The following is a 27902-nucleotide window of genomic DNA, read 5'->3' as shown; positions in this document are numbered from 1 at the left end:
GCAGGATTTGTCCCCCTTCTGAACACTTCCAACAATTCACCTTAATCTCCTAAACTTTGCTTTTGAGAGCTCTTGACTAATAACGGAACAAACAAACTCAGAACATAAATCAAGTTCCAGTATTCAGCCATATGTAATAACACGTAAACATGCCCCAATAGAATAACAAATCTGAATGTCTTAAAACACCCAGGTTTAATCATACATGACAACGTAGCATATCAAGAATTACCGTAGGCTACACTGCGTTAGCTATGTTACTTTATCCGGTGTCATTGAATAGCCAGCGTTCAGTTAGTCCTCATGTTCAGGACCAGCAGAAATGCCGGCCTTCCTCTCAATACTTCGAGTGTAAAACGCCTCAGCCTCCAACGGTGTCTCAAACATCAGTATATCCCCTCCATAAGACACTCGTAGGCGCGCAGGGTAGAGAAGCCTGAATTGGATTCCCTTCTGATACAGGGCTGATTTGACGTTCTTGTAGGCTGCACGTTTCTTAGAGAGGTTGACACTGAGGTCAGGATATAGTCTTAGTGCATGTCCCTTATAATGCATCTCATTCTGTCTAGCCCAGAGTAGTAGAGGTCGACCGATAGTGGATTTTACCGATACCGATAGCTAGGTTTGGCCGTATTTGCCGATAACCGATTAATCGACCGATAGTATTTAGAATTGATACTGGATAAAAACAAACATGACACTCCAAGTAAAACAGTGCTGAACTTTATTATAAAAATAAAAAAACTGTATTGAACCATGAAAACATGCTAAATGAAATAAATATATAAATATAAATAAATATTGAAGTCAATAAAAGACATTCATTCAAACTGAACAAAAAGTAATAAATAACAAAAACAGTTAAACTCAACATGTAACCGTTTAACTGTACTTTTTCAAGCCAACTTAATGAATAAAGAAGACATTTCAAATAACAAAATTTTAACTTGTGAAACAGTTGAAACTAGTCCTTCCATTTTAATATTCAAAGTTTAGGAATTTCAAATTATAATGGAGAAAGCAGAGTTGGTGTGCATGTTCTCCAGTCAGTCGGCTCCTCTTGGCATCATAAATCATGCCCATTTCACTGAACACCCTTTCACTTGGCACAGTGGATGGTGGGGGGCACAGGAATTTCTTGGCCAGAAGTGCAAGTGTTTTAAATCTTGTGTCATTTTTCTGCCACCACTGCAGAGGCATTTCACTTCTTTCAATGACAGGCTCTGACAAATAGCTCTCAAGCTCACTCTCAAAGCTGTTCTTGTTCATCCCCCTTGACACAGCTGTGGCACCAAGGACCCTGGCATACAGGGTGTCCAGTAAAGTGGGCTGATGGATTCTTCTTTGCTTCTTTGTCTCTGGATCCAAATCCTCATCCTGCTCAGGTCTTTCTGGTGCAGGGCTCGGATCTTCTTCTCTGAGCTCGCCAAGCTCTTCTTCAGCTTCCTCCTTTAGCCATAGTTTTCCTTTCTCAACTGTTTCTTCAGACACAAAGGCACGGGCCTTGTATCTAGGATCAAGGAGTGTTGCTAGGAACAGAACTTTTGTCTCTTCTGCTTTAGAAAACCGCTTTGTCAGGCTGTCAAGCATGGTCTTGCGCAAAGTTTTGATCCCTACTGATGATGGACCCTCTGCCTGCTGCATCAGCTTCAGAACAGACACACTAGGGATAATGCATCCTGCTGAAGACTCAGAGTTGCTCATCTCCATTGTGACTTCTTCGATGGGAGCCAGTGTGTCAATAAGGTTACTGACAATGTCCCACTGTGTGGCAGATAAGCCACTGATATGGCAATGTTCACCAGCGTACACATTCAGTGCCCGTCTCTGTTCATACATTCTTTGGAGCATATGAAGTGTTGAGTTCCATCGAGTCGGGACGGCCTGGATGATGTTGTGCTTTGGGACACCCAGCTCCTCCTGAATGGTTCTTAGCCTCTGTTTGGCCAATACAGAGTGGCCAAAATGAGTTGCACAGCTTTTTAATATGGCAATAATGTCCAGGACAGCTCTCTGACAAGATAGGCCATCATTGATAATGAGCTGAAGGGTGTGAGCAGTGCAGCTTAAATCAGGAAGTTCAGCCAGTTTAATTTTTTTACCATGTTTGCTCCCCCATCTCTTAGGACAAGAACAACACGGTCTGTTGCAATATCCCAATCTTCCAACATGTTCAGGAAGGTTTCTTGAATATAAGTGGCTGTGTGTGATCCAGTCATGGGCTTGACATTTAGCACCACTTGCTTTCTAGACCAGTCCTCAGAAATGAAATGCCCAGTTAGGCTTATCATGGACTCTGTAGTTCCAGACCAACAGTCAGTTGTGAAGGCCATGAATGGGGCCTTGTCCTTCGTCACTACACTTTTCACTTTTGTCAAAACTCTGGAATATGTTTCATCAAGCATCTTTGTTCTGTAGAACTTCTCATTTTTAATCCAGTACCTGGGTTCCATAAGGGACATGAGCCTCTTAAATCCAAGGTCTGAAACCACTGAAAATGGTTGGCTGTCAGTGGCAATCATTTCAGTGATAAAGACATCAATTTTGATAGACCTTGGATCTGTATCCTTCCACCCTGTCTTGCTTTCAAACAGTTGAGACACTGTTGGCTGAGAAGGATTTTTCATGCCCCTTTTTCTGCTAGCCTCTTCATGGACTTCTGGATGAATATGCTTCAGATGACTCCACATGTTCGTAGTATTTTTACCTGTAGATGTTGATGCCCCCATGCTGATTATTTTGTTACAGATATTACACTGTGCTTTCCCTGGCGATACTTCAGTAAAATACTCCCACACTGGTACTTTCTTTGAAGCAGTTGCCATCTGAAAATAATTTAAACATTAAAATATGTAACATGTGTGTTTCTTTAGCTATAACACTTTGCAAGTCCAATTTGTTAACAAGGATTTATTAGCTAGCTTACATGAACTATGAACATTATTATGCATATAACTTTTTTCAGCATGTATTCAGATTTGAGCAATACAATTGCACCTTGATCATTCATGTTAGTTCATAGTGCATTAACTATGGTTAACAAATAAAAACCTTAATTAAAAAAAATGTATTAGTAGGCTACATGTTAATTAACAAACAAACAATACTTATACACAGTTATTGCCTACAGTCAATCTATGAACATCCTTTTTTTCAGGACAAACTGGGCTATTACTAGAATATGTGTGCTGCAGTGAGGTCACTCGATGTTAAAAAAGGTTTTAGGACCTTAAACTGAAATCGGTCAAAAACGTTTTAATGAAAATTTAAAATACCCAATATGTAATATATTTACTGTAATAAATCCTAAAATTACCCCAATGCTTTATCAGATATAAAGGAAACATGCTAAGTTGAAATACTATTTTTTCTGACAACAATGCTAATGCCAGTATTTTTTCCGTTCCGTGACAGAATTTTTGTTTGTGTTTTGGTCTGTGTGTTGTTATCAACTGCCCAGTTTGACAGCCAGGCTGGGTTGCCAGATATACCTGTAAAAAAGTAAACCCAGTGCATTATAGCTGTAACATTAGTAGAGCCATCATGAAAGCAGCAAACAAACAAAACAACAGGATCAACGGAGATAGATTGTACCCGACCTAAAAAAAAAACATAGGCATGTTTCTAACAGTTGCGTGTCCAGAGACATAACAAACCCACAACAAATTGATAATCGTCCTAAACATAAGCCTACTTCTTCAGGAAGTTGCAGGTTCTTCTTTATGAAAAATAGCTTTTCTGATTTCTCACATGAAAGTCAGTTCCTTGTTATGAGAGTAGTAAGTTAGAGCGAGAATGGTGTTGACTAAGTGACGTCAGCAAGTGAGTGGTTAACCAAGGAGAGCGAGCTGGGAGTTAGAGTAACTCATAGATATGAGATTAACTTTGCATCAAGTGCTGCTGTGAGAAAAAAAAGTGGGAGGAAAAAGACACAGCACAGAAGATGTAAAGTGTAAACAGTTAACCTTGTGTTGTCTTCCCGTCAACCTTGAAAAAAACACTTTTTTTTCCAATGTTTTGATGCCTTTTTTTCACAGTTTGTTTTTGCTTTTTCCAACATTTTAAATTGTAAATTCTTTTTTTTTATTGCTATGTTCTAGGGGTGGGGGAAAAAATCATTACAGTATAGTATCGCAATATTTTTCGTGGCAATAGTGTATCGATACACAGACGCCAAGTATCGATCTTTTATGATATATGTGTTGGTCAATCTGTCTGCTTGACAATCCCATTTTGCAGCAATAAAATTGAAGTGAGATGAACAAACAGAGAACTGTATCTTTTTAGATAAAACAGATGTTGACAAAGTTTCCTTTTGGGGACATCATTTGAAATTGGGAAAAATTTGAAGTTGGAAAAAAGGTAATACATTGCAATATATCGCAGAATATTGCAATATGTTTAAAATCGCAATAATATATCGTGACATAGGTATCGTGATGATATCGTATCGTGAGGCCTCTGGTGATTCCCACCCCTACTATGTCCCATATTTTATGATATAAAACAAAAATTGAAAACGGGTCAATTTGACCCGAAGTCAACACAAGAGTTAAAAATAAATCAAGCTTCTCATGACAAAGTGACTTCATCTGTTGTCAATACTGTCCCCATCTGTGTGTGTGTGTGTGTGTGTGTGTGTGTGTGTGTGTGTGTGTGTGTGTGTATGTATATATATATAGGTCAATAGAGACCATGCATGGTACTGGGCTGCGATCTCCAATTGGCCTGCACTATGTGATCCTTATTTCTGTTTTGAAAGAAAACAATGACACATCAAGAGCTGTGGTTTACCTTAAAGGTCCCATGGCATGAAAATTTCACTTTATGAGGTTTTTTAACATTAATATGCATTCCCCCAGCCTGCCTATGGTCCCCCAGTTGCTAGAAATGGTGATAGGTGTAAACCGAGCCCTGGGTATCCTGCTCTGCCTTTGAGAAAATGAAAGCTGAGATGGGCCGATCTGGAATCTTCTCCTTATGGAGGTCATAAGGAGCAAGGTTACCTCCCCTTTCTCTGCTTTCCCCACCCAGAGAATTTGGCCTGCCCATCAGAGAGAGACATCATGGCTTTCAAACGAGCAAAGTGGCAGTTGGTCAAGGCCACACCCCCAACCTCCACCTCTCTCTCCTCCTCAATAGCTACAGACACAGAAATGGCTCATCCTAAGAAAAGCTCATTGGGACTGGCTCTAGTGGCTGTAATTCTGCACCAAGGCTGAATTTCGGGAAAGAGACTTCAGATACAGTATTAGGGGACCACTAAGGCCTATATAAAAGAGACTTCAGATACAGTATTAGGGGACCACTAAGGCCTATATAAAAGCATCCAAAGAGCACCATATCATGGGACCTTTAACTTCCTTTATTTGGAAGACTAAGCATATGGTAATCACATCATGAAACACAAAGATCAACGTTAGCCTACCTTTAGCTAGCAGCTGGATTAAACACGGTTAAAATGCTGACAGCTAACGTTAAACAGTGTAAAGTGTGACTGTATTTCACTGTAGAGGATTCCAACACCTGGACGTAACAGTCTGCTCTGCAGCGCAGCAGCTGCCGTTGTCAGAATGAAACAACACAGACAGCACATTCACTTAAAACAGGTAGCCTCGTGGTGCATTCAAAGTTATTGTAAAATACCCTTTTCCCATCTGGAGGTTGTTTTTGTCGTTTAACAGCAATTTACTGGTGAAATAAGTTATTGTTATAAGTTATAGTTATTACATTATTATTAAATCATTTAATTTTGACCATATGGTCTTAGCAATAAACAAGCCATTCTTTAAAGGGGTGATAGAATGCAAAACGGATTTTACCCTGTCATAGTTGAATAACGACAGTTCGGTGGGTAAATAGGACATACATAGAAGCTCAAAGTCCCACTGACACCCCTTTACTATGAAAATCTCATATTTTGAAACTGCCGCTGAAAACGGGCGAATCTCAACAAAGCTGAGTTGCTTACGCAAGCATCTCAACATCCGGAACCTTAAGAGAACAGTCACGCCCCAATATTTACATAGGCTACACAACTGACCTGAGATCAGGTAGTCTTCTGAATCTAGCTAGGTCACGCAGATCTCTGCTATTCCATTACAAAATTCACTTCTGAAACTTTTTTATGCGAGAAATCAACCATATAAAGCTCAAATATGGGCCGCTTTACGAAAAAGGATGGCTAATTGCAAATTTTCTCCGACTGTGTGTCGGAGTTTAGTGCCGGTGTTGTTGCTGCCTGGGTTGCTACATCGCCGCCCTGACCGTGTCAGCGAGGTGGTTACGCCCGCAATTAACTTTACCGCCAGCCCGCAGGTTCCAGTTAATGTTATAATGGGTATGTGTGTTGAGTTATTTAAACAAACAATCGGGAAATAAAGCCTCTTGTCCGCGAGTCTCATTGATAGAGCCGCGGTGAGATGGAGTCCATCAATGAGAGCTAGCTCCCCCCCTTATACTCGGACATTCACAAAAATACATTCAATTGATATCTGAAATCGGACAAGTGTTAGCTAAGCTTTGTAAGACCTTGAGGAACCTGTAATATTCATGCCGTGACGAAATTCAAACTGTAAATATACTTTAGTTATGCGAAATTGAGCAAGCTGCGATATTTCCCCATTGTAATGAATGGGACATATAGCAAAATCAAATCGGACACAACGGTTAGCTTTATAAGACATTGGGGAGTGATGTTGTATAAGTGGCGTGACGAAATTCAAACTGTAAATATAATTTAGTTATGGCGACAGTGTAGCTAGCTAGCTGCGGTATTTCCCCATTGTAATGAATGGGACATATAGCAAGCAGCTGCTGGTCCTACAAAGACGCCTCGCGTTCATAAAAATGCCTTAAAATCAAATCGGACACAACGGTTAGCTTTATAAGACATTGGGGAATGATGTTGTATAAGTGGCGTGACGAAATTCAAACTGTAAATATAATTTAGTTATGGCGACAGTGTAGCTAGCTAGCTGCGGTATTTCCCCATAATGAATGGGACATATAGCAAGCAGCTGCTCGTCCTACAAAGACGCCTTGCGTTCATAAAAATGCCTTAAAATCAAAGTGGCGTGACGAAATTCAAAAAGTAAATATATTATAGTTATGCCGGCAGCTGGCCTTGGAGCCCCGTAGTGCAGTATCCACAAAGGGTGACTTTGCGCTGGGTATGGAGCCCAGCAGGCTGCCGCTTTCTCGTCAGACTGTGTGGAGCTCCTAAAGTCCGACACGTCTTACCAAATTTGCAATTAGCCATCAAATTTTGTAAAACGGCCCATATTTCAGCTTTATATAGTTGATTTCTCGCTTAAAAAAGTCTCAGAAGTGAATTTGGTAATGAAACATTGCAGTGTCTGGAATATGAGATTATGTCGCTTCTCTAATATATGTGTATTGGGGATTCGCTCAACCAATCAGCGGCGGGTCTCTAATATGTGCGCATGGCAAGCAACCAATCGCCGCGCAACTCGAACTAAATATTCAACATGACCATACCGTATTTGGAAGAAAAGCTCTTGTTACAAATAGGGCCAAAACACAGGGATGCATAAGGGCCAATAAAATATCAACCAGGCCATTTTCAACCCAACCAATGTTACATACCCCATTAGGAGACCATAAGGAACAGTGTGAAATACCCTATATAATCATTCTATCACCCCTTTAAAGTCGCCGACTGTTGTTTAGTACCCTTCTTTTTTTTTCTTCTTTTTTTTTTACTTTATTAAAAAGTACCGGTTCAGGCACCAGCACCATTTTAAAAGTATCACTTTAGCACCGGTATCGAAAAAAACAAAACAAAAAAAAAACGATACCCAACCCTAGCACAGATGTACAGCAAAACTATTTTTGAAGCAAAGACAGCAAATCATAAGAAAAAGACTGAAGATTTAATTTACATTGTAATCAATTCACACTACTAGTTGTGATAATAGCTATACAGGGCTCTAGAGTGCGACCAATTTGGTCTGCCTCTCCACGAACGAAGCAATATAGTTTATATCGATATGGTTTAATGTTGCGTTACATGACCCATTCCTTCTTGAAAGTTGTGCCTGTGTTTGGATCTCTCCTCCGCGCAGCCCCGCCCCCATTCTCTCACACTACAGTTTTAATTGTTATTAACACAGCTGTATATTGTTAAGTATGAGAGGGAAACCTGTATTGGTACCAGTGTTTCCGCTGGTAACTCTCTGTTATTGTGGCCGCCACGGCGAAAAACACATTAGAAGTTATTAAATGCAACTAACTTCAGTTCGTTGAGTAATAGCGTGTGAGACGGAGCCTGCTGGACCTGGGCGAGAGATGTGACCGATGGCCAGAATATCATAGTTCATAAAAATGCAGCGCAGTGACGATACAGACATTTCATAGCCTACAAAAGACGTGTAACGCCGCTGACCCACCAAAGCGCATTCGACCCGTGCTGGACCCAGTCATAATGAGTCAGCCGTCACTCTGTTTTTTTTAAAAAAATATTTCGGCCTTTATTTTGATAGGAAAGCTGAAGACATGAAAGCAGAGAGAGAGGGGGGAATGACATGCAGGAAAGGGCCACAGGTCGGAATCGAAACTCTATATATACCAACTGAGCTATCTGGGCGTCCTCTTCTTTCAATCAGTCTGTTGTGGTTGAAAACAAGTGAAGAAGCTTTCTCAGAGATATATATATATTTTTAATATATCTTAGGCTATTTATTTCAGATAACTTTCATTTACATGTGTTGCAGCTGTATATCTTTCAAACTGGTAAAGCAAACCCTGTCTTTACATTTTATTTTAATCCCAATCCGTTTTAATAAAAGAGCGTGTGAAAAGTGGCTTTGACTTAAAACTGAACATTTAGCCCACTTTGTAAAAAATACAGATATATATATATATATATATATATATATATATATAATATATATATATATATATATATATCTTGTATCACCATTCAGCGTTAACGGTGACGCAAGGAAAAATTTGGGTGCACCTAAATTTTGTGCTGGTTAGGCGCACCAGTGCAACCAAGGCAAAAAGTTAGTCTGGAACAGTTCATGTTAAAATCCTATCTCTTGTTGAATTTCATCTGCAGTTTGAGCCACAGGCACACGGATGAACATCTGACGAGCGTGCTGGAGCAGTTGTCTGAGCTGAGCAGGAATATCTTCATTTCCATGGAGGTAAACCAGAGGGTTGAGAGCACTGTTTATACACACAAGGCCACGACTTATCTGACGAGCAATGTAGACTCCATTAGACCATTTACGGCATATCTTCTGATTTTGCAGAACTCTTGACCAGAGGTTGAGGTTCTTCAGTACATGATAGGGGATGTAACAAACAGAGAAGAGAAGAATCAGAATGAACAACAACTTCAAGCATCTCTGTTTCAGTACCTTGTCAGTGGTATTTGTGCTGCAGAGAACGACAATCACATGTCCATAGCAGCCCAGTGTGATGAGCAATGGGATACAAAACCCAGTGAGTGTCCATCCAAGGCTGTATTTCAGGTAATCATCCACATAGCTGTCAGAGGTGGTATCGAAGCATTGCTCAATGTTGTTTCCAAATGTTTTGCTGTAGAACATGTCTGGAAGACTTTGAATGCTCACCAAGAACCAAACCATGACTGAGATCCGCACAGAGTGAGTCAGAGTTATTCTTCCCATCACTCTCATTGGATGGACAATAGCCAGGTACCTGTACACACTTATACAAGTAAGGAACCCAATACTGCCATATAAATTCAGGTTGAAGCAGAATCTTGTTATCTTGCAGAATGCGTCTCCAAAGATCCAGTTTCTGTCCATAAAGTAGTACACCACCAAAAATGGGAGTGTGAGCAGGTACAGAATATCAGCAAGTCCGAGATTGAGAACAAAAACATTGATGATCTTTAGTTTCTTCCAGTTATGCAGCAAATACTTCAATCCCCATCCATTAGCTACCAGACCAATGACGAAGACTAAGATGTAAACAGGAGGCAGGAATCGGCCTGTAAACTCAAAGCTGATGCTATGAAAAGAGTTGTTCTTCATTCTGTCTCCCTAAAAGCAGCAAATACTTTGAAGGAAGTGTGCTATGGTGCAGAGAATGGTTAAAGTGAATGAGGAAATATGTCTTTAGGAGGTCATTTCCTATGAAATTTGCATTATTCTAAGAATCTTATCACCTATATGGTGCCCAAAAGGAACTGGGGCAATGTATCTTTTTAAAACGCTTCCTGTAGAAGTTCCGTTATTCTCAGAATCTTATCATGATTCACGATTAAACTGAACATTTAAATGTGGTCTTCGAAGACGGGTAGATCCAATGATAAAATTTAAATAAAAAATTAAAACTAGTTTGTTAATACAAGTGGGACTGAACCTAACCATTAAAAAGTGGTGTTGACATTTCACACATCATATGGTGCTATTAACCAGTACCACAACAGAATGAATTTGTTATGTTCCTATACTGTATTGTTGTATTTAACTCATCTCAAAACATTTTCTTTAAGACTAGTCTTCTTTTCAAGTGATATTGTTGTTGTTGCACGTTTTTATGGTTTATCTCTAAATGAAATAAATGGGATGGACCGATGCCAGTATCGGGTATTGGTCCAATGCCGTGCGCATATACTACTCATAATTATAAAATTACACCGATACTATCACACCCCATACCACCTCATAGCATCGTGATATTAACTTCTTCATCGAGCAGGTAGGGTATAGGCGGCGGAAGTGGAGCAGTTCCAGTTGTTTAGAGATTGTTTGGCAGTAAATATAACAGTGGCTCTTACCCAATACATAGCCAATATTGCCGACAATTCCTACCTGTGAAATAAGACAAATCAGTCAATTTTTTTGTGGTCTAATTAGATCAGAAATCTTTAGATTCAACAAGCCGTTCAGATATGGCTCCTGTAAGATTTTATTCTAAAATGTGACTGATGACCGGTCTGGCCCTACAAAGGCCAGACTTAATCTGACTCCAATTCTATGGTCACTGAATAGTGTTCGTTTACTGGTAGATCAGAGGAAAAGACTCAGGATTCAAAATAAGACTCAATATTCGTCCAGTTAAAGTTAATAACAAGCTTTAGTGAATGATATTGCAAAATACAATAAACTTGTGCACAAGTATCAGATTACAAAATAGCCTATAGCTAAAACCTAGCAGACAGACAGAGATTCCCCCAGCATCTGATGCCGCTAACCCAGAACCCTCACTTTTTATCCATTTTCTCTGCTTCATCCTTGGTGCTGTTATCAGTTGGACGTTGTCCCGATCTTCTGGCTCCAGCCGGCTCCTTAACGATATGTAACACACCGTATGAAAACATGACCTTGACTCAGCTCAAAAGAGACAAGTGGCTATTGTTGGATCGTAACACCTGTCTGTTTTTAATCTCATGCAAATTTAAGGAGTTTTCATGAGAGCCAGGTCATTCTCATACTTTGTGTCACAAATCACGCGCTTGCAAAACACTGACCATTGTTGTCTCTCCCTGTTCATTTGGGAAAGGAATCCTCTTTTTGGTTAAAGTTTTAATTATCTTTGTTGAGCAAATGCTACATCTTCAATTTAATAAGTCGTATCACTTCCCAAGACCAGATGCCTTCCTTGTGGCCCAGAAGAACAGAGAGAGACATGTCAGGTTATGAAATCTCAGGCCTTATACTATACTCTTAACAAAATAATCCTACACTCCCCATCCTGTCACATTCAGGTTTGTTGGAAGATACCGCTCCGATAAACTTGTCATCTGTGCCATCATCAGGACAAATCTTTTATGTGTTCACTTTGGTTTATGACCAAACCGATGATGACATTCTGTCTGAAAAAGCATAACATGGTTTAATGTACCTAAACAACGATCAATCATCACCAAAAAAATCCTCTTCTATATTGCTCATCATAACCACTTTAAATGGTCAAATCTAACCCAATGTCCAAATATTATGGACGTTATCTGACACATTAACGTGAGATAACTTCTATAATCGTTGGATTTCGATTTAGTTTTTTTGACAGGCTTAAGTGTTCATGACAAGATATGACCATGATACATCTGGTGATGACTGATCGTTGTTTAGATATTAAACCACGTTAAGCTTTTTCACGTTATGCGTTTTAGAATGTCCCTTACGAAGCCGTGGGACGTCCTGCGGAGTAAATGGAAGGCGCTCAAACAGCGATACACAGGGAAAATATAAGGCAAGTTCCACCTTTTTGATGCGCTGTATCAGATCCTCAGCCAAAGGCCCATCGGAGCTTATAGCTTGGCTTCTAATATTAACAACAACTACTTCTGTCTAGCAAAACTTTGTTCGCAAAAGTTCGCTTGAATCTTGTGCGATTCAGTGCAAAAATGAATGGAAACACCTTAAAATGTCTCACATCAATTTGATATACCAATTTAATCGCAAAACAGCATGTGGCGTCATTACGATCAGGTTTTTATTCGCTTTAAAGCTGTTGGATGGAAACACACTTTCACCAGCTTTATTCGCATGATTTTTTTTACCGAACTTCAGATAATTCGATTGACAGGTGGATGGAAACTTAGCTACTGTCATATCTTGTCATGAACACTTAAGCCTGTCAAAAAAACTAAATTGAAATCCAACGATTATAGAAGTTATCTCACGTTAATGTTTTCTTCATCATAGTGTCAGATAACGTCCATAATATTTGGACATTGGGTTAGATTTGACCGTTTTAAGTGGTTATGATGAGCAATATAGGAGAGGATTTTTTTGGTGATGATTGATTGTTGTTTAGGTACATTAAACCACATTAGGCTTTTTCACATTAGGACTTATAAAGCCAATGAGAACCGTGGAGAGTCAACCCCCAGCCGCTCCGCTGCCCTGCTGTGAAGCAGAAACGCTTTATGTCAGATAACGTCCATAATAACTGGACTTTGGGTTCGAGTTTTTGACAGTTTTCAGTGGTTATGAGGAGCAATATGAGAGAAAAATTAGGTAATCATTTATCATTGTTTAGGTACATTAAACCAAAAAGCTTTTTCCTTGCCTAGGGCGCAATGATGAAGAAAACATTAACGTGAGATAACTTCTATAATCGTTGGATTTCGATTTAGTTTTTTTGACAGGCTTAAGTGTTTATGACAAGATATGACCATGATAAATCTGGTGATGATTGATCGTTGTTTAGATACATTAAACCACGTTAAGCTTTTTCACATTAAGCGTTTTAGAATGTCCCTGTCGTAACCTTTGTTGGTCATTTCCTTCGCGAGCTCCTGATAAATGATGGCGTTTCTTAGATTTTTGCTATCTAAAATAGCCGTTATATTTTTCTGGTAAATTAAATTAAAAAAGTATCTTGTCTCCTCGTTTGTTACATCTGTTTTTGTTGACAGCTGTCATGTGTGCAAACAGAGCGGAAATACTGGGCGGAAATTAACTGAAACTTCTTCTTCTTCGTTTTATTGCGGGTTGCAACCATAAAATGACCTAAAACTTAATCGCAATTCATTATTTATTCGGCAAATAACGTTTCCATCAGCGTTTATCGCATAAGCCGTATATCGATCAAGAGAAAATCCGATGAGACCGAACGTATTTTCTTTGAGTCGATATTCATGAAATTCAGTCGGATTTTACTGTTTCCATAAGGCATTTTTCATTCGATATCACTTAATTCGGATGAAAACGTGTGGGTGGAAACATAGCTTGTATCTACCTCTATGGTATCTACATGCTCCAAGTTTGATAAACTTTGCCTCAATTTTTTTTAGCCGCGTCAACATTTCGGCAAAGACCCGCCCTACTTTGCATCTGATTGGCTAGAACTCGTTTCATTGGTTGGTGGAACTCGTTTCATTGGTTAGTGGAAGTTCGATGATTGGTTAAATCCATAGACAGTATGGTTAAATCCAGCGCATCAAAACAAATCCCATGTGGACTTTTTAATTCATTTATTGTATGTAGTTCCAGATACTCCCTTTGGACACCTTTGAGGCAAAAATGGCCCCATTGACTTCCATTATAACCACATGTTTTGATCTCACTACCTTTACAGTATAAAACCATGCATTCTGTAATGTGGGTGTGTGTGTGTGCGCGTGTGTGTGTGTGTGTGTATATGTGTGTGTATGTGTGTGTGTGTGTATATTTGTGTGTGTGGGTGTGTGTGTGTGTGTGTGTGTATGTATGTGTGTGTGTGTGTGTGTGTGTGTGCGTGCATGTATGCATGTCTGTGTGTGAGAGAGAGTTTGTGTAAATCTGTAAACAAACAATGATAATTTTAGTGGTGAAAAAAGCGCACCTTACTTTTGCCAGTTACATTATGGAGTCGTGTGTGTGTTGTGTGTGTGTGTGTGTGTGCATGCATGCATGTGTGTCTGTGTGTGAGAGAGAGTTGTGTGAGAGAGAGCACACGAGATATGCCATATCAAGAATCCATGATGTGGCTTCCTCTTCCTTTTCTTCACTCTTGACTTGATCCAGCTGATTCAGGAAATGACAAACCTACACGGGAGGCGTTCAATCTCAGTGTTGGGGACCAAGAAGCTGGTTAAACAGTGATTTGGCTCAGAATGAGCTGACTGCAGAGACACAGGGAAGCCAAGACAAAGGATCTTGGCCTACATGTGAATCCCAAAGCCAGTTTCACCAAACTCCTACAGGCAGAGTCGCCGAGATGGAGATTCTACCTTCACCACATGCTAGGCAAGGCAGACTGGTGGTGAGACAAAGAACTGCTTCACACCTGTGAGAAGGTTGCGCTTTCCCATTGGCTGTCGGGTCTTTGAATGCACCACCCCGCCACTAGGAGGCGGAGGTAGGATAAAAGCTGTCGGCACTGTGTGTTTCTTCGCTCTTTCCACGGTGACCCAGGTCACTACAGGAAGCACTCTAGTCCGGGCTAGCTAGCCAGCATCACCTCGCTGGTCGAGTTGAGCTGGGACAATATTATATCGGTCTGATATACAAAGGGGATCCGAGGAAATACTGGCCGGGTATTCCCTCTATCTGCAGCGGGTTTAATCAGCCTGGATTCAAGAAAAGGACGGCGTTCTGTTTCTTGCTTGTCGACCTGGATTACGGCTCGTCCACTGCTCTGGGGCGAAACGGATTGTTAAACTCTGGCAAGAGATTTAACTGACAAACAACGCACAGTAAGGCTTTTACACAGTTCTGGGCAGATGTTAGAACTAGTGCGTTTTGGTTTGTTATTAATGAAAGGGTTCGCCACCACTGTGCCATTAATGTGATCTGATTGTAATCATGTATTGGCCATATCTGGTTACTAATCTGTTGCTGTGAATGTATAACTGATCATTATACCGTTTGATTTGGGTTAAAACCGTAAGCGCTATCTGCTAAACCACTCCTTTCACGGAGTTAGTTACTGTCCGCGAGATAATCGCGGTGAATCAGCTGTTAGCCACTAGAGTGGTTATAGTGGCCGTTTCCCTCGGTAAATCAAAAGTCTCAGTCTGTCCTAACTACATGTGGGGTCCAGACCTGGGTGGCTGAGGGAGCTGGCCATTATCGATAACTAAGATCAGAGTGTTTCTTTTCTTTTCCTCCTTTATTCTGTTCCTTTTACTAACCCACACACGGACATATAAGCTAACCACGTAGCTCCCGAGCTAACGCTGCTAACTTAACCACGTGGGATTTGTATAGAGCTAATGGGTGATTTAGCATATGGTATAAACGTGCGCGTTGCCTAGCAACCCCACCTCGGCTTCTTCAGCTCCTCTCCGTGCACTCAGCACCACTACCGCCCTCTTGAGGCTAAATGGTCTTGTGCAGCTCACAGGAGTAGCCATTTTTGGAGTTGTTTTTGTATTAGAACTACATTTCGACACCGCCCCCCCCTTTCTCACACACACACACACACACACACACACACACACACACACACACACACACACACACACACACACACACACACACAGACGTGTCCACAAGACATGCTGTTTTTGTTTTGCTTTGTTTGGTTGTGATATTGTAAAATGTATATACGTTTTATTATTGAAGGATTATTGATTGGCTACTGATAACTGTGACGTTAATAAATTCGATTATACTTAATTAGCAGTTGCTGGTGATTATTGGTGTATTTGTTGTGATAATTGCTGGTCGAACGGGTCGCGCTCGAAATCACCCCTTCCTTTAATTCCTTTTAAAGGATTTTTACAGAAATGAGACTGTTCCACAGTTTGATTATTGGTCCCTGACAAGCAGGGTGGTGCCCCGTTTTGATTGTTTGTCAATTTGGTAAAGTTATTAATAACCATATTCATAACTTTATTAATATTGATAAAACATATTTGATAATTTGCCAATGATCAAATCTGTACCCTACGTGAATCCTACATCAGGATGGAGTGATGTGGATGCTCAAGAGATTTTAACATACATGGGACTTCACACTTGGCAGGTGTGTACCGGTCCAAAGGGCAATCCACCCGGAACCTGTGGGATGTCCATAGTGGGAGACCAGTCTTCAGGGCCACCATGTCCCACAAATGATTTGAAATGATAAGCGCCAGTTTACAGCAAATGCAGGAGACAATGTTTTTATTCAAGAACGTCTTCAAAGACACATGAAATGCATCCTTCAAAAGATGCCTTTTTTCAGCCCTAGAATGATCATTGCTTGCTTACAGGTTTAGGCAAACTCTCTCTCTCTCTCACCACACACACACACACACACACACACACACACACACACACACACACACACACACACACACACACACACACACACACACACACACACACACACACACACACACACACACACACAGACGGCTCCATAATATAACTGGCAAAAATACAATGACTTCATGCATCTGCCTACAAGGGCAAAATGGTTGAATCTGGTGAAATACTGTAAAAATGTCAAATATGACCACTTTTGTACAAAATGAAATGCTGACATTACAGAATGCATGGTTTTATACTGTAAAGGCAGTGAGATCAAAACATGTGGTTAGAATGGAAGTCAATGGGGCCATTTTTGCCTCGAAGGTGTCCAGAGGGAGTATCTGGAACTACATAAAAGTACTAATGCAATCAAATCAGTTTTGTTACTTATCTTTGACATATCCAAGCCTCTAATCACCACCAAAGCCCCATTCCACTATGATTTATTTTATGGAAAATAATTAATGTTTTGTTGGGTTTTTCATAAATAATTGTTACTTCAAAGATTTAAAACTGGCATTTAAAGGGTTAAAATCCAGAAAATGATTAAATGTTTGGTAGTTTTGAGCAATTTAGAAGTTGTTTAAGTGATTTATGAAAAAAAAGCAGAAAAAAATATTGATACATGATGATTTAATATCAGTTTTTTGGACATGTACATTTTTGCCTTGAAGGTGTCCAAAGGGAGTATCTGGCACTATGTAAAAAATACTAATGCATTCAAATAAATTTTGTTGCTTATCTTTGACATATCCAAGCCTCTAATCCCCACCAAAGCCCCATCTACATATTATTCATTATATGGAGAAAAAAAAATTATTTTTTGTGTTTTTTTGTAATAAAAAATGAAATACTTCAAATAAATAAACTGGCATTTAAAGGGTTAAAATCCTGAAAATGATTGAATTTTTGGTAGTTTTGATTAGGTTACAAGTTGTTTAAGTGATTTATGAAAAAAAGGCAGAAAAATATATTGATATATGATGATTTAATAGCAGTTTTTGTGTGCGTGGACATTTTTGCCATGAAGGTGTCGAGAGTAAGTTTTTTTTTTAAGGAGGGCATGAGGGTTAGTGGTTGTTCTTAAAGTGAAACTAGTTAGTGTGAAGTGTGAATTGGGGGAGTGGAGGTTAAACGACTCTCAGGTGCTTTTGACTGATTAGCTAGGGTGTGGCCTCCCCACCTGCTGTAGCAAACACCAATCTCCTCCTTGTATTTAATATTGGCATTTGCGTGAAGCGGCAGCTTCAGCGGACGAAGACTCGGAGGACAAAGACAAAGGAGTCTACGCAGGAGTCTTCGTGGGAGGTTAAGTGGGCTCGATATCTCATATCTCACTTAGGGCCGTTACAGAGTCAACGCGAGCAACGCGAACAAGCAACGCGAACAAGCAACGCGAGCGACGCGCTCCCTTTCATAGTCTAAACAGTGGACGCAAGTAGACGCAAGCATCACGGACGATGCGTGAAATGCAATACACCGCCCACGCAACAGGGGGTAGCAGAGTGCTCCACGGTGTTCGGTCGGCAGAGCCAGACCCTCCAGTCAGATTTTCTCTCTACCTACTGCCACAGTTCACTCCACTCTCTTTTGAACTTCATGCTGTCACCATTACTCATCCGGTACAACTAGTCATCATTGTTATCTACCGCCCACCAGGTCCTCTGGGGGAGTTTTTGGAGGAGCTGGATGTCCTTCTTTCAAACATCCCTGAAACTGGCCCTCCGCTGGTACTTCTGGGCGACTTCAACATCCAGACCGAGAAGTCAGCTGCCTTTCTTCACCTTCTCTCTTCTTTTGCCCTCTCACTCTCTCCTTCACCACCCACTCACAAAGCTGGCAACCACCTAGATCTCATATTCACCAGAAATTGCTCTACATCCGACCTCAGTGTTACTCCACTCCATACCTCAGACCATTTCTTCATCTCTTACTCTCTCCCACTCTCCCAAGCTCACAACCATATCTCCAGAGACACCGTACCTGTCCGCCGTAATATTCGTTCACTCTCTCCTTCTTCTCTGGCGGCATGTACTTTATCAACCCTCCCTCCATCTGACTCTTTCTTACTCATGCCTCCCAACACTGCCACAGACACTCTACTCTCTACTCTATCCTCCTCTCTCGACTCTCTCTGCCCTCTTACTTCACGACAGGCTCGCAAGTCCTCCCCAGCACCGTGGTTATCTGACTCAGTACGTGCAGAAAGATCAACCATACGGGCAGTGGAAAGGAAATGGCGGAAATCTAAACACCTAGATGATCTGCTTACCTATCAATCTCTTCTTTCCTCCTTCGCTGCCTCTATTTCTGCAGCAAAAAGCTCTTTTTATCAAACCAAAATCGAATCCTCTTTCTCGAACCCCAAAAAACTTTTTTCCATTTTCTCTAACCTGCTAGATTCCCCCAGTCCACCTCCTCCCTCCTCCCTCCTACCAACCCACTTTGTCAACTATTTTGTAAAAAAGATAGATGACATACGCTCTTCATTCTCCAACACACTTTCTATCACCTTACCATCCATCACATCCAGTACTCACTCCTCTATCTCCAAATCAAATTCTTACTTTGATTACCTCTGCCCGCCCAACCACCTGCCCCCTAGATCCTATCCCTTCTCACCTTCTCCAGTCCATTGCTCCTGACCTCCTTCCTTTCTTTGCTCATCTCATTAACATCTCCTTGTCAACCGGCTGTTTCCCCGATGCCCTCAAGGAGGCAAGAGTGACCACACTACTCAAAAAACCGACTCCTCTGATGTCAATAACTATAGACCCGTCTCCCTTCTTCCATTTCTATCTAACACTCTTGAGCGTGCCATTTATAATCAACTCTCTACCTATCTCCACCAGAACAACCTTCTTGATCCCCACCAGTCTGGCTTCAAGGCTGGCCACTCAACAGAAACTGCCCTCCTTGCTGTCACTGAGCAGCTTCACATCGCTAGAACAACCTCTCTCTCTTCCATCATCATCCTTCTGGACCTTTCTGCTGCCTTTGACACAGTGAACCACCAGATCCTCATTTCGACACTCCAGAATCTGGGTGTCTCAGGCTTTGCGCTCGCATTGCTCACATCTTACCTGGCAGATCGAACCTATCGGGTAACTTGGAGAGGATCTAGCTCAGATCCTTGCCAACTCAAAACTGGGGTTCCTCAGGGATCAGTCCTGGGTCCCCTCCTCTTTTCTCTGTAAACCAACTCACTTGGGTCTGGTTGTCTAGTCGCACCTTTCTTACCGCTCTTTTCAGATCACATACGCAATTACAAACCTAATTCTCTCCTTTCCTGAGTCTGAAACTCAAGTAGGAGCACGTATCTCAGCTTGTCTGACTGACATCTCTTCTTGGATGTCCGCACACCATCTGAAACTCAACCTTGACAAGACTGAGCTCCTTTTCCTTCCAGGGAAAGTCTCTCCTACCCAAGACCTGACTATAACAATTGACAACTCTGTGGTAGTCCCCACGCAGCTCAAAATGCCGTTAGCATCTAGGAGGCTACTTGATTGCTAACATTAGGTCAAAACGCCGTTAGCATCTTAGCTAGCAGTCATTTCAAAACGTTTTAGCTAGCTAGTGCCCTAAATATAGAGCACTAGTTTTAGCTATCTGTGATTGTTTGATTGCTAACGTTAGCTCAAAACCATAGACAGTAGTATATTGTAGGCTACTTGTCACAAAATGACGCATGCGCAATTCACATCTGCACTCGCCTCACATCGGGTAGTGACAGCAGGGTTAAACGTTTAACTCCGCCCACATTGAGGTCTGCGGGTCTGCAGTCAGGGGTATATGTCTGGTTCAGGCTCTAGTCATCTCACGTCTAGACTACTGCAACTCCCTCCTGATTGGCCTGCCTGCATGTGCCATCCGACCCCTGCAGCTCATTCAGAACGCAGCAGCTCGGCTTGTCTTCAACCTCCCCAAGTTATCTCACACTACTCCGCTCCTCCGCTCTCTTCACTGGTTACCAGTTGCTGCCCGCATCCGCTTCAAGACACTAGTACTTACATACAGGGCCACAAACGGATCAGCCCCAGCGTACATCCAGGACATGGTTAAACCATATACCCCAACCTGCCCACTTCGCTCTGCATCAGCCAAACTGCTTGCTGCCCCCTCACAGCGAGGGAGAACTAATCACTCAACGAAATCCCGACTGTTCACTGTCCTGGCGGTAACACTTTACTTGACAGTACCGACATAACCATGACATGACACTGTCATGAATGTGTCATAAACCTTATAAACAAGTCATAAACGTTTATGACTTCTGTCATTAAGTGTCATTCGGTTTTTGTCATGACAAGTTGACATTGTTGGGCTTGTCTTGATTATGACAACTTGACATTAATCAAAGTGATATTACCAGAAGTTGTCTTGGTCATGACAACTTGACATTAAATTTGTCTTGATTATGACACTTTGACATTAATCAAAGTGTCATTACCAGAAGTTGTCTTGGTCATGACAAGTTGACATTAAATTAGTTTGGGATGTCTTTGTAATGACAACTTGACATTAACCAGGATGACATTACCAGAGGATGTCTTTGTCATGACAACTTGACATAAACAGAAATTCACCTCTTTTTGTATTCATGACATTTTGACATAATGATTATTATAATTAGATGTGCAAGATTAGAGACCAATTCTAGCACTTTTTCAGATAGATGTCTGACAGGAAATTTCACAAAACTGGGTGTCATGACACTGTCATGACAGTGTAACTAATAAATATTTTGACCTCAAGTAGTGGTACCAATTGTATTTGTCATTAAGATATCATTGATAGGACTTGCTGTCATGACAACATTATGACAGTGTAACTAATACATATTTTGACCTCAAGTAAAGTGGTACCAATTGTATTTGTCATTAAGATATCATGGATAAGACTTGCTGTCATGACAACATTATGACAGTGTAACGAAAATATTCTTTGACCTCAAGTAAAGTGGCAACATTTGTGTTTGTCATTAAGATATCATAGATAAGACTTGCTGTCATTACCACATTATGACAGTGTAACAAATATATTCTTTGACCTCAAGTAAAGTGGTATTAATATACACAGAAATATGGCATACATACAGATAAACTAACTGAAAAAAATAAAGTGTGCACACAAAAGAAACCCTCTTCAGTTCTATGAGCTCAATTGTTCTTTGATGACAAGAGTTCAGAGATGTTCAACATTGGGGCCCATATGAGTTTGGTTTCCGTTTGTCCTTCCACCATGAAGAATGAATCAAGGGAAATCCATCTAGGTTCAGAGTCTCGATCCTGAACTGGGAATCTCTAAACCCTGGAAGTCTCTGGGATGTGAAGAATCGATGTGATTCAATATCCCACTGTGGACAGGGCCTTCGTAGCCCCTGTAGCTTTTCACCTCCTCCACCTGTAGATAAGGCCAAAAAAATTCTCTCAATTACTATTCAGTAATAAATTCATTTTTTTTTTTTTGTATTAAACCTCTATTCAGTTTGTACAAGTGTCTTAAATTTCTTCTCTTAGGTATCAAACGTATATAAGTCCCTTCTGTACACAAAAGCACATTTATATTAATAGGCAACCTTTATACAAACAATGCATTTCTAATTCAAGTTGTATGGAACCTTAGTAACATTATCACTATCCTAAATATAATTGCATAAATTGCATGTATAACATCTCTCAAAATTGTATTATTTTCCCATAACTTAAGCTACAGTGTTGTAATCTAGAGGCATAAGACTATGCGTGCTTATTTATCCCTCCCTGTAACACTAAAAATTAGCCTCTTTAAGTTAGCTACTTCACCATAAACTCCAGTTAAACAGTTAAACACAATTAACATTCATTCAACAAAATACCCACAGCTAGCAATAGTTAAAAATTATATTTCCATAACCAATAGATATAATCATTAGCCTTTTCACAGGCAATTTGCGTAGCTAGTCTACTAGCCTTTTGTGGCTAATTACCCATTAGCAAATACATAGTACGCACCTTAGCTAACCCGTTAGCTTAATATTAGCACCCGATTAGCATGGATGCTAGCAAACTCTAGTGTTAAGGAGTGACTCCACCAATTTTGCTGCCTATAACTCCGTGACGATAGCTGATTCAGGCACAGCTCTCTTTCACTCTATTTACAACAAGGTATAGCCAGTATTAGATAGTATTTAGTATGTAGAATTGATTTATTTCACTAACTGGCGTTCTTTCTATCTTACTGAGTGAATAACGGCAGCATCCTCCTGAAAGCTTGAAAAACACTTTGATGGGCTTGTAAATAAGCCAATGGGTGAACTTGGGTCCGTGAGCTGACCAATCAGATTTACGTCTCCTCACATACCTTTTGGCGGTTGCATCAGAATGTAGGAGGCTGCCATTATTCACTCAGTAAGATAAAAAAGAACGCCAATTAGTGAAATCCATTCTACATACTAAATACTATCTAATACTGGCTATACCTTTTTGTAAATAGAGCAAAAGAGAGCTGTGCCTGAATCAGCTATCGTCACGGAGTTAGAGGCAGTAAAATGGTGAGTAACTCCTTAACACTAGCGTTTGCTAGCATTCATGCTAATCGGTGCTAATAGCATTAAGCTAACGGGTTAGCTAAGGTGCTGTATTCATATGCTAATAGGGTAATTAGCCACAAAAGGCTAGCAGACTAGCTACTGCATATTGCCTGTGAAAAGGCTAATGATTATATCTATTGGTTATGGAAAGTAATGCTGCTTTTCAACACTATTGCTAGCTGTGGGTTTTTTGTTGAATGAATGTTAGTACAAATTGTGAGTTTAACTGTTTAAACTAACTTAAAGAGGCAAATTTTTAGTGCATTCTTTCTACAGTTACAGGGAGGGATAAACAAGCACGCAAGTCTTAATGCCTCTAGATTACAACACTGTAGCTTAAGTTATGGGAAAATAATACAATTTGAGAGATGTTTACATGCAATTTATGCAATTATATTTAGGATAGTGTTAATGTTACTAAGGTTCCATACAACTTGAATTAGAAATGCATTGTTTGTATAAAGGTTGCCTATTAATATAAATGTGCTTTTGGTACATGAAAGGGACTTATATACGTTTGATACCTAAGAGAAGAAATTTAAGAACGGTTGTACAAACTGAATAGAGGTTTAGATATTTCAATAGGGGTTAACTGAAATATGACCTCATTTTATTTTCATTGTAGCCTAAGCAATTGATTTTATTACTGAATAGTAATTGAGAGAAATTTTTTGACCTTATCTACAGGTGGAGGAGGTGAAAAGGCTAGCGGGGAGGGGAGCCCAGTCCACAGAGGGATATTGAATCACATCGATTCTTCACAACCCAGAGACTTCCAGGGTTTAGAGATTCCCAGTTCAGGATCGAGACTCTGAACGTAGATGGATTTCCCTTGATTCATTCTTCATGGTGGAAGGACAAACGGAAACCAAACTCATATGGGCCCCAATGTTGAACATCTCTGAACTCTTGTCATCAAAGAACAATTGAGCTCATAGAACTGAAAAGGGTTTCTTTTGTGTGCACACTTTATTTTTTTCAGTTAGTTTATCTGTATGTATGCGATATTTCTGTGTATATTAATACCACTTTACTTGAGGTCAAAGAATATATTTGTTACACTGTCATAATGTTGTCATGACAGCAAGTCTTATCCATGATATCTTAATGACAAATACAATTGGTACCACTTTACTTGAGGTCAAAATATGTATTAGTTACACTGTCATAATGTTGTCATGACAGCAAGTCTTATCTATGATATCTTAATGACAAATACAATTGGTACCACTTGAGGTCAAAATATGTATTAGTTACACTGTCATAATGTTGTCATGACAGCAAGTCCTATCAATGATATCTTAATGACAAATACAATTGGTACCACTACTTGAGGTCAAAATATTTATTAGTTACACTGTCATAACAGTGTCATGACACCCAGTTTTGTGAAATTTCCTGTCAGACATCTATCTGAAAAAGTGCTAGAATTGGTCTCTAATCTTGCACATCTAATTATAATAATCATTAGGTCAAAATGTCATGAATACAAAAAGAGGTGAATTTCTGTTTATGTCAAGTTGTCATGACAAAGACATCCTCTGGTAATGTCATCCTGGTTAATGTCAAGTTGTCATTACAAAGACATCCCAAACTAATTTAATGTCAACTTGTCATGACCAAGACAACTTCTGGTAATGACACTTTGATTAATGTCAAAGTGTCATAATCAAGACAAATTTAATGTCAAGTTGTCATGACCAAGACAACTTCTGGTAATATCACTTTGATTAATGTCAAGTTGTCATAATCAAGACAAGCCCAACAATGTCAACTTGTCATGACAAAAACCGAATGACACTTAATGACAGAAGTCATAAACGTTTATGACTTGTTTATAAGGTTTATGACACATTCATGACAGTGTCATGTCATAGTTATGACAGTGTCATGTCATGGTTATGTTGGTACTGTCAACTAAAGTGTTTCCGTCCTGGCTCCCAAATGGTGGAATGAGCTCCCCACCGATATCAGGATGGGCGAAAGCCTACACATCTTCCACCGAAGGCTAAAAACACATCTCTTCCGACTACACCTCGGATAAAAAAAAAAATAATATGTATTCTTGAACCTGCACTTTCATTTGTCTCTTTGTGGCTTTGCTTATTTAAAGCTAATGTACTTGCACTTACTACTTGTTGTCTGGAGTTTGAACCTTCACAGTTGAAAGCACTTAATTGTAAGTTGCTTTGGATAAAAGCGTCAGCTAAATGACATGTAATGTAATGTAAAGGTGGTCTGCCCCGCAAGTCCCAACGGTCGGTATGTGGTTTTCACAGATATCGTCTCTTCTCCTGACTTATGACCTCAATCATAATTCCGACAGATTCTGACCCAAAAAGTCAAACTAAATCAACCCCGGAGGGGCGAGGAAGGCACTGGAGACACTCGGGGCAAGGGAAACAGAGAGAGGCCAGAGGGAAAAGAGAGTCCTGGGGCACGGAGAACAGGGAGTCCAGGAGCACAGGGAACAGAGAGTCCCGGGGGCACGGGGAAACACAGAGCACTGGGGGCACAGGGGGCCACAGAGAAGGCAGAATCCCACAGGCGACCGGCGACGAAGGCAGGATGCTTCAGGCGGCCGGCGACGAAGGCAGAACCCCTCAGACGGCCGAACAGAACGGTGAGGGTTCGTAGGAGGCCGTCTGCAACGGCGAATCCCCTCAGGAGGACGAACAGGACGGGGAAGTCTCTCAGGCGGCCGCCGTTGAATGCCATACCCCTCTGGCGGCCGGCGGGCGGCGGCCGCACCTCTGGCGGCCGGCGCGGGCGCGGCACTCTCTGGCGGCCGGCGGCGGCGAGGCCGCACCCCTCAGGAGGCCGGGCGGCGGCGGCCGTACTCTCAGGAGGCCGGGCCGGCGGCGATATCCCTCTGGAGGCCGGGCGGCGAGGCGATACCCCTCTGGAGGCCGGGCGCGGGCGATACCCCTCTGGAGGCCGGGCGGCGGCGAGCGCACCCTCTGGCGCGGGCGGGCGGCGAGAGTCCCCCCCGGCGGCCGGGCGGCGGCGGGCGATACCCCCGCGGGAGGCCAGCGGCGAAGGCGAGTCCCCTCTGGAGGCCGGCGGCGAAGGAGATACCCCTCTGGCGGCCGGCGGCGAAGGAGAGTCCCCTCTGGCGGCCGGCGGCGAAGGCGATACCCCTCTGGCGGCCGGCGGCGAAGGCGATATCCCTCTGGAGGCCATGGCGGAGCAGAACCCTCTGGAGGCCATGGCGGAGCAGAACCCTCTGGAGGCCATGGCGGAGCTGACCCCTCTGGAGGCCATGGAGGGGCTGATCCCTCTGGAGGCCATGGAGGGGCTGATCCCTCTGGAGGCATTGGAGGGGCTGATCCCTCTGGAGGCCATGGAGGGGCTGATCCCTCTGGAGGCCATGGCGGTCCTGGGAACCGTGTCGGCAGGACCTCCACAGTCCCCTTAGAGGGCGTATGGCCCCCCCCCAAAATTTTCCTGGGGAGGCTCCCCGGGATGATGTCCAGGACAGGCAATGAGGGCTTAAGAAGGGTGCTAGCTAGGTGGGGTTCAGGAAGGAGGCTAGCTAGCCTGGGCTCTGGGGAAATGCCAGCTAGGCTAGACTCTGGGGAGCCGCTACACGGCCGGGACTTTAGGAACTCTGGGGAGCCGCTACACGGCCGGGACTCTAGGAACTCTGGGGAGCCGCTACACGGCCGGGACTCTAGGAACTCTGGGGAGCCGCTACACGGCCGGGACTCTAGGAACTCTGGGGAGCTGCTATACGGCCGGGACTCTAGGAACTCTAGGAGACCAGAGGACTCTGAGACACTAGAGAGCTCGGGGAGCTCGGGGACACTAGGAAGCTCTGGGACACTAGAGGACTCTGGGACACTAGAGGACCCTGGGACACTAGAGGACCCTGGGACACTAGAGGACCCTGGGAACCTTGGGACACTAGAGGACTCGGGGAACCTAGGGACACTAGAGGACTCGGGGACACTAGAGGACTCGGGGAACCTAGGGACACTAGAGGACTCGGGGATACTAGAGGACTCGGGGAACCTAGGGACACTAGAGGACTCGGGGAACCTAGGGACACTAGAGGACTCGGGGACACTAGAGGACTCGGGGAACCGAGGGACACTAGAGGACTCGGGGACACTAGAGGACTCGGGGAACCTGGGGACACTAGAGGACTCGGGGACACTAGAGGACTCGGGGACACTAGAGGACTCGGGGAAGCCGCTAGCTGGCCTGGAGGCGGGGGAGCCGCTAGCTGGCCTGGAGGCGGGGGAGCCGCTAGCTAGCTGGGACTCTGGAAAGCCGCTAGCTAGCTGGGACTCTGGAAAGCCGCTAGCTAGCTGGGACTCAGGGTGGTTGCTAGCTAGTAGGGGTTCAAAGAAGCTGCTAACGAGCCCGGACTCAGGGGAACTGCTAGCTAGCGGGGAATCAGGGTGGTTGCTAGCTAGCTGCGAGTCAGGGGAGCTGCTAGCTAGCTGCGAGTCAGGGGAGCTGCTAGCTAGCTGCGAGTCAGGGGAGCTGCTAGCTAGCTGCGAATCAGGGGAGCTGCTAGCTAGCTGCGAATCAGGGGAGCTGCTAGCTAGCTGCGAATAAGGGGAGCTGCTAGCTAGATGGGAGTCAAGGGGGCCGCTACACGGCCGGGACTCAAGGAACTGTAGGGGGCTGCTAGCTGGCCTGGACTC

At 42.3% G+C, this 27902-nt stretch overlaps 1 protein-coding gene and 1 pseudogene across 1 annotated transcript; both read right to left on the bottom strand.

Moving 5' to 3' along the window:
* Positions 1 to 978: 978 nt before the first annotated feature.
* LOC120558630 lies at positions 979 to 2825 on the bottom strand (annotated as a pseudogene).
* Positions 2826 to 9044: 6219 nt separating this feature from the next.
* Positions 9045 to 10031, bottom strand: LOC120559764 (P2Y purinoceptor 1-like). Its single transcript, XM_039801757.1, has one exon. It carries the CDS (start codon positions 10029 to 10031, stop codon positions 9051 to 9053), a length of 981 nt encoding a protein of 326 aa, XP_039657691.1. The 3' UTR covers positions 9045 to 9050.
* Positions 10032 to 27902: the final 17871 nt, after the last annotated feature.

Source organism: Perca fluviatilis, chromosome 5, assembly GCF_010015445.1.
Source record: "Perca fluviatilis chromosome 5, GENO_Pfluv_1.0, whole genome shotgun sequence".
NCBI classification, from domain to species: Eukaryota; Metazoa; Chordata; class Actinopteri; order Perciformes; family Percidae; genus Perca; species Perca fluviatilis.
Note: the sequence above shows the minus strand (reverse complement) of the source record. Positions and strands in the feature narration are given on the sequence as shown.

Excerpts from the sequence above, each read along its gene's own strand:
- LOC120559764 (XM_039801757.1), bottom strand. The coding sequence starts at position 10,031 with ATGAAGAACAACTCTTTTCATAGCATCAGCTTTGAGTTTACAGGCCGA.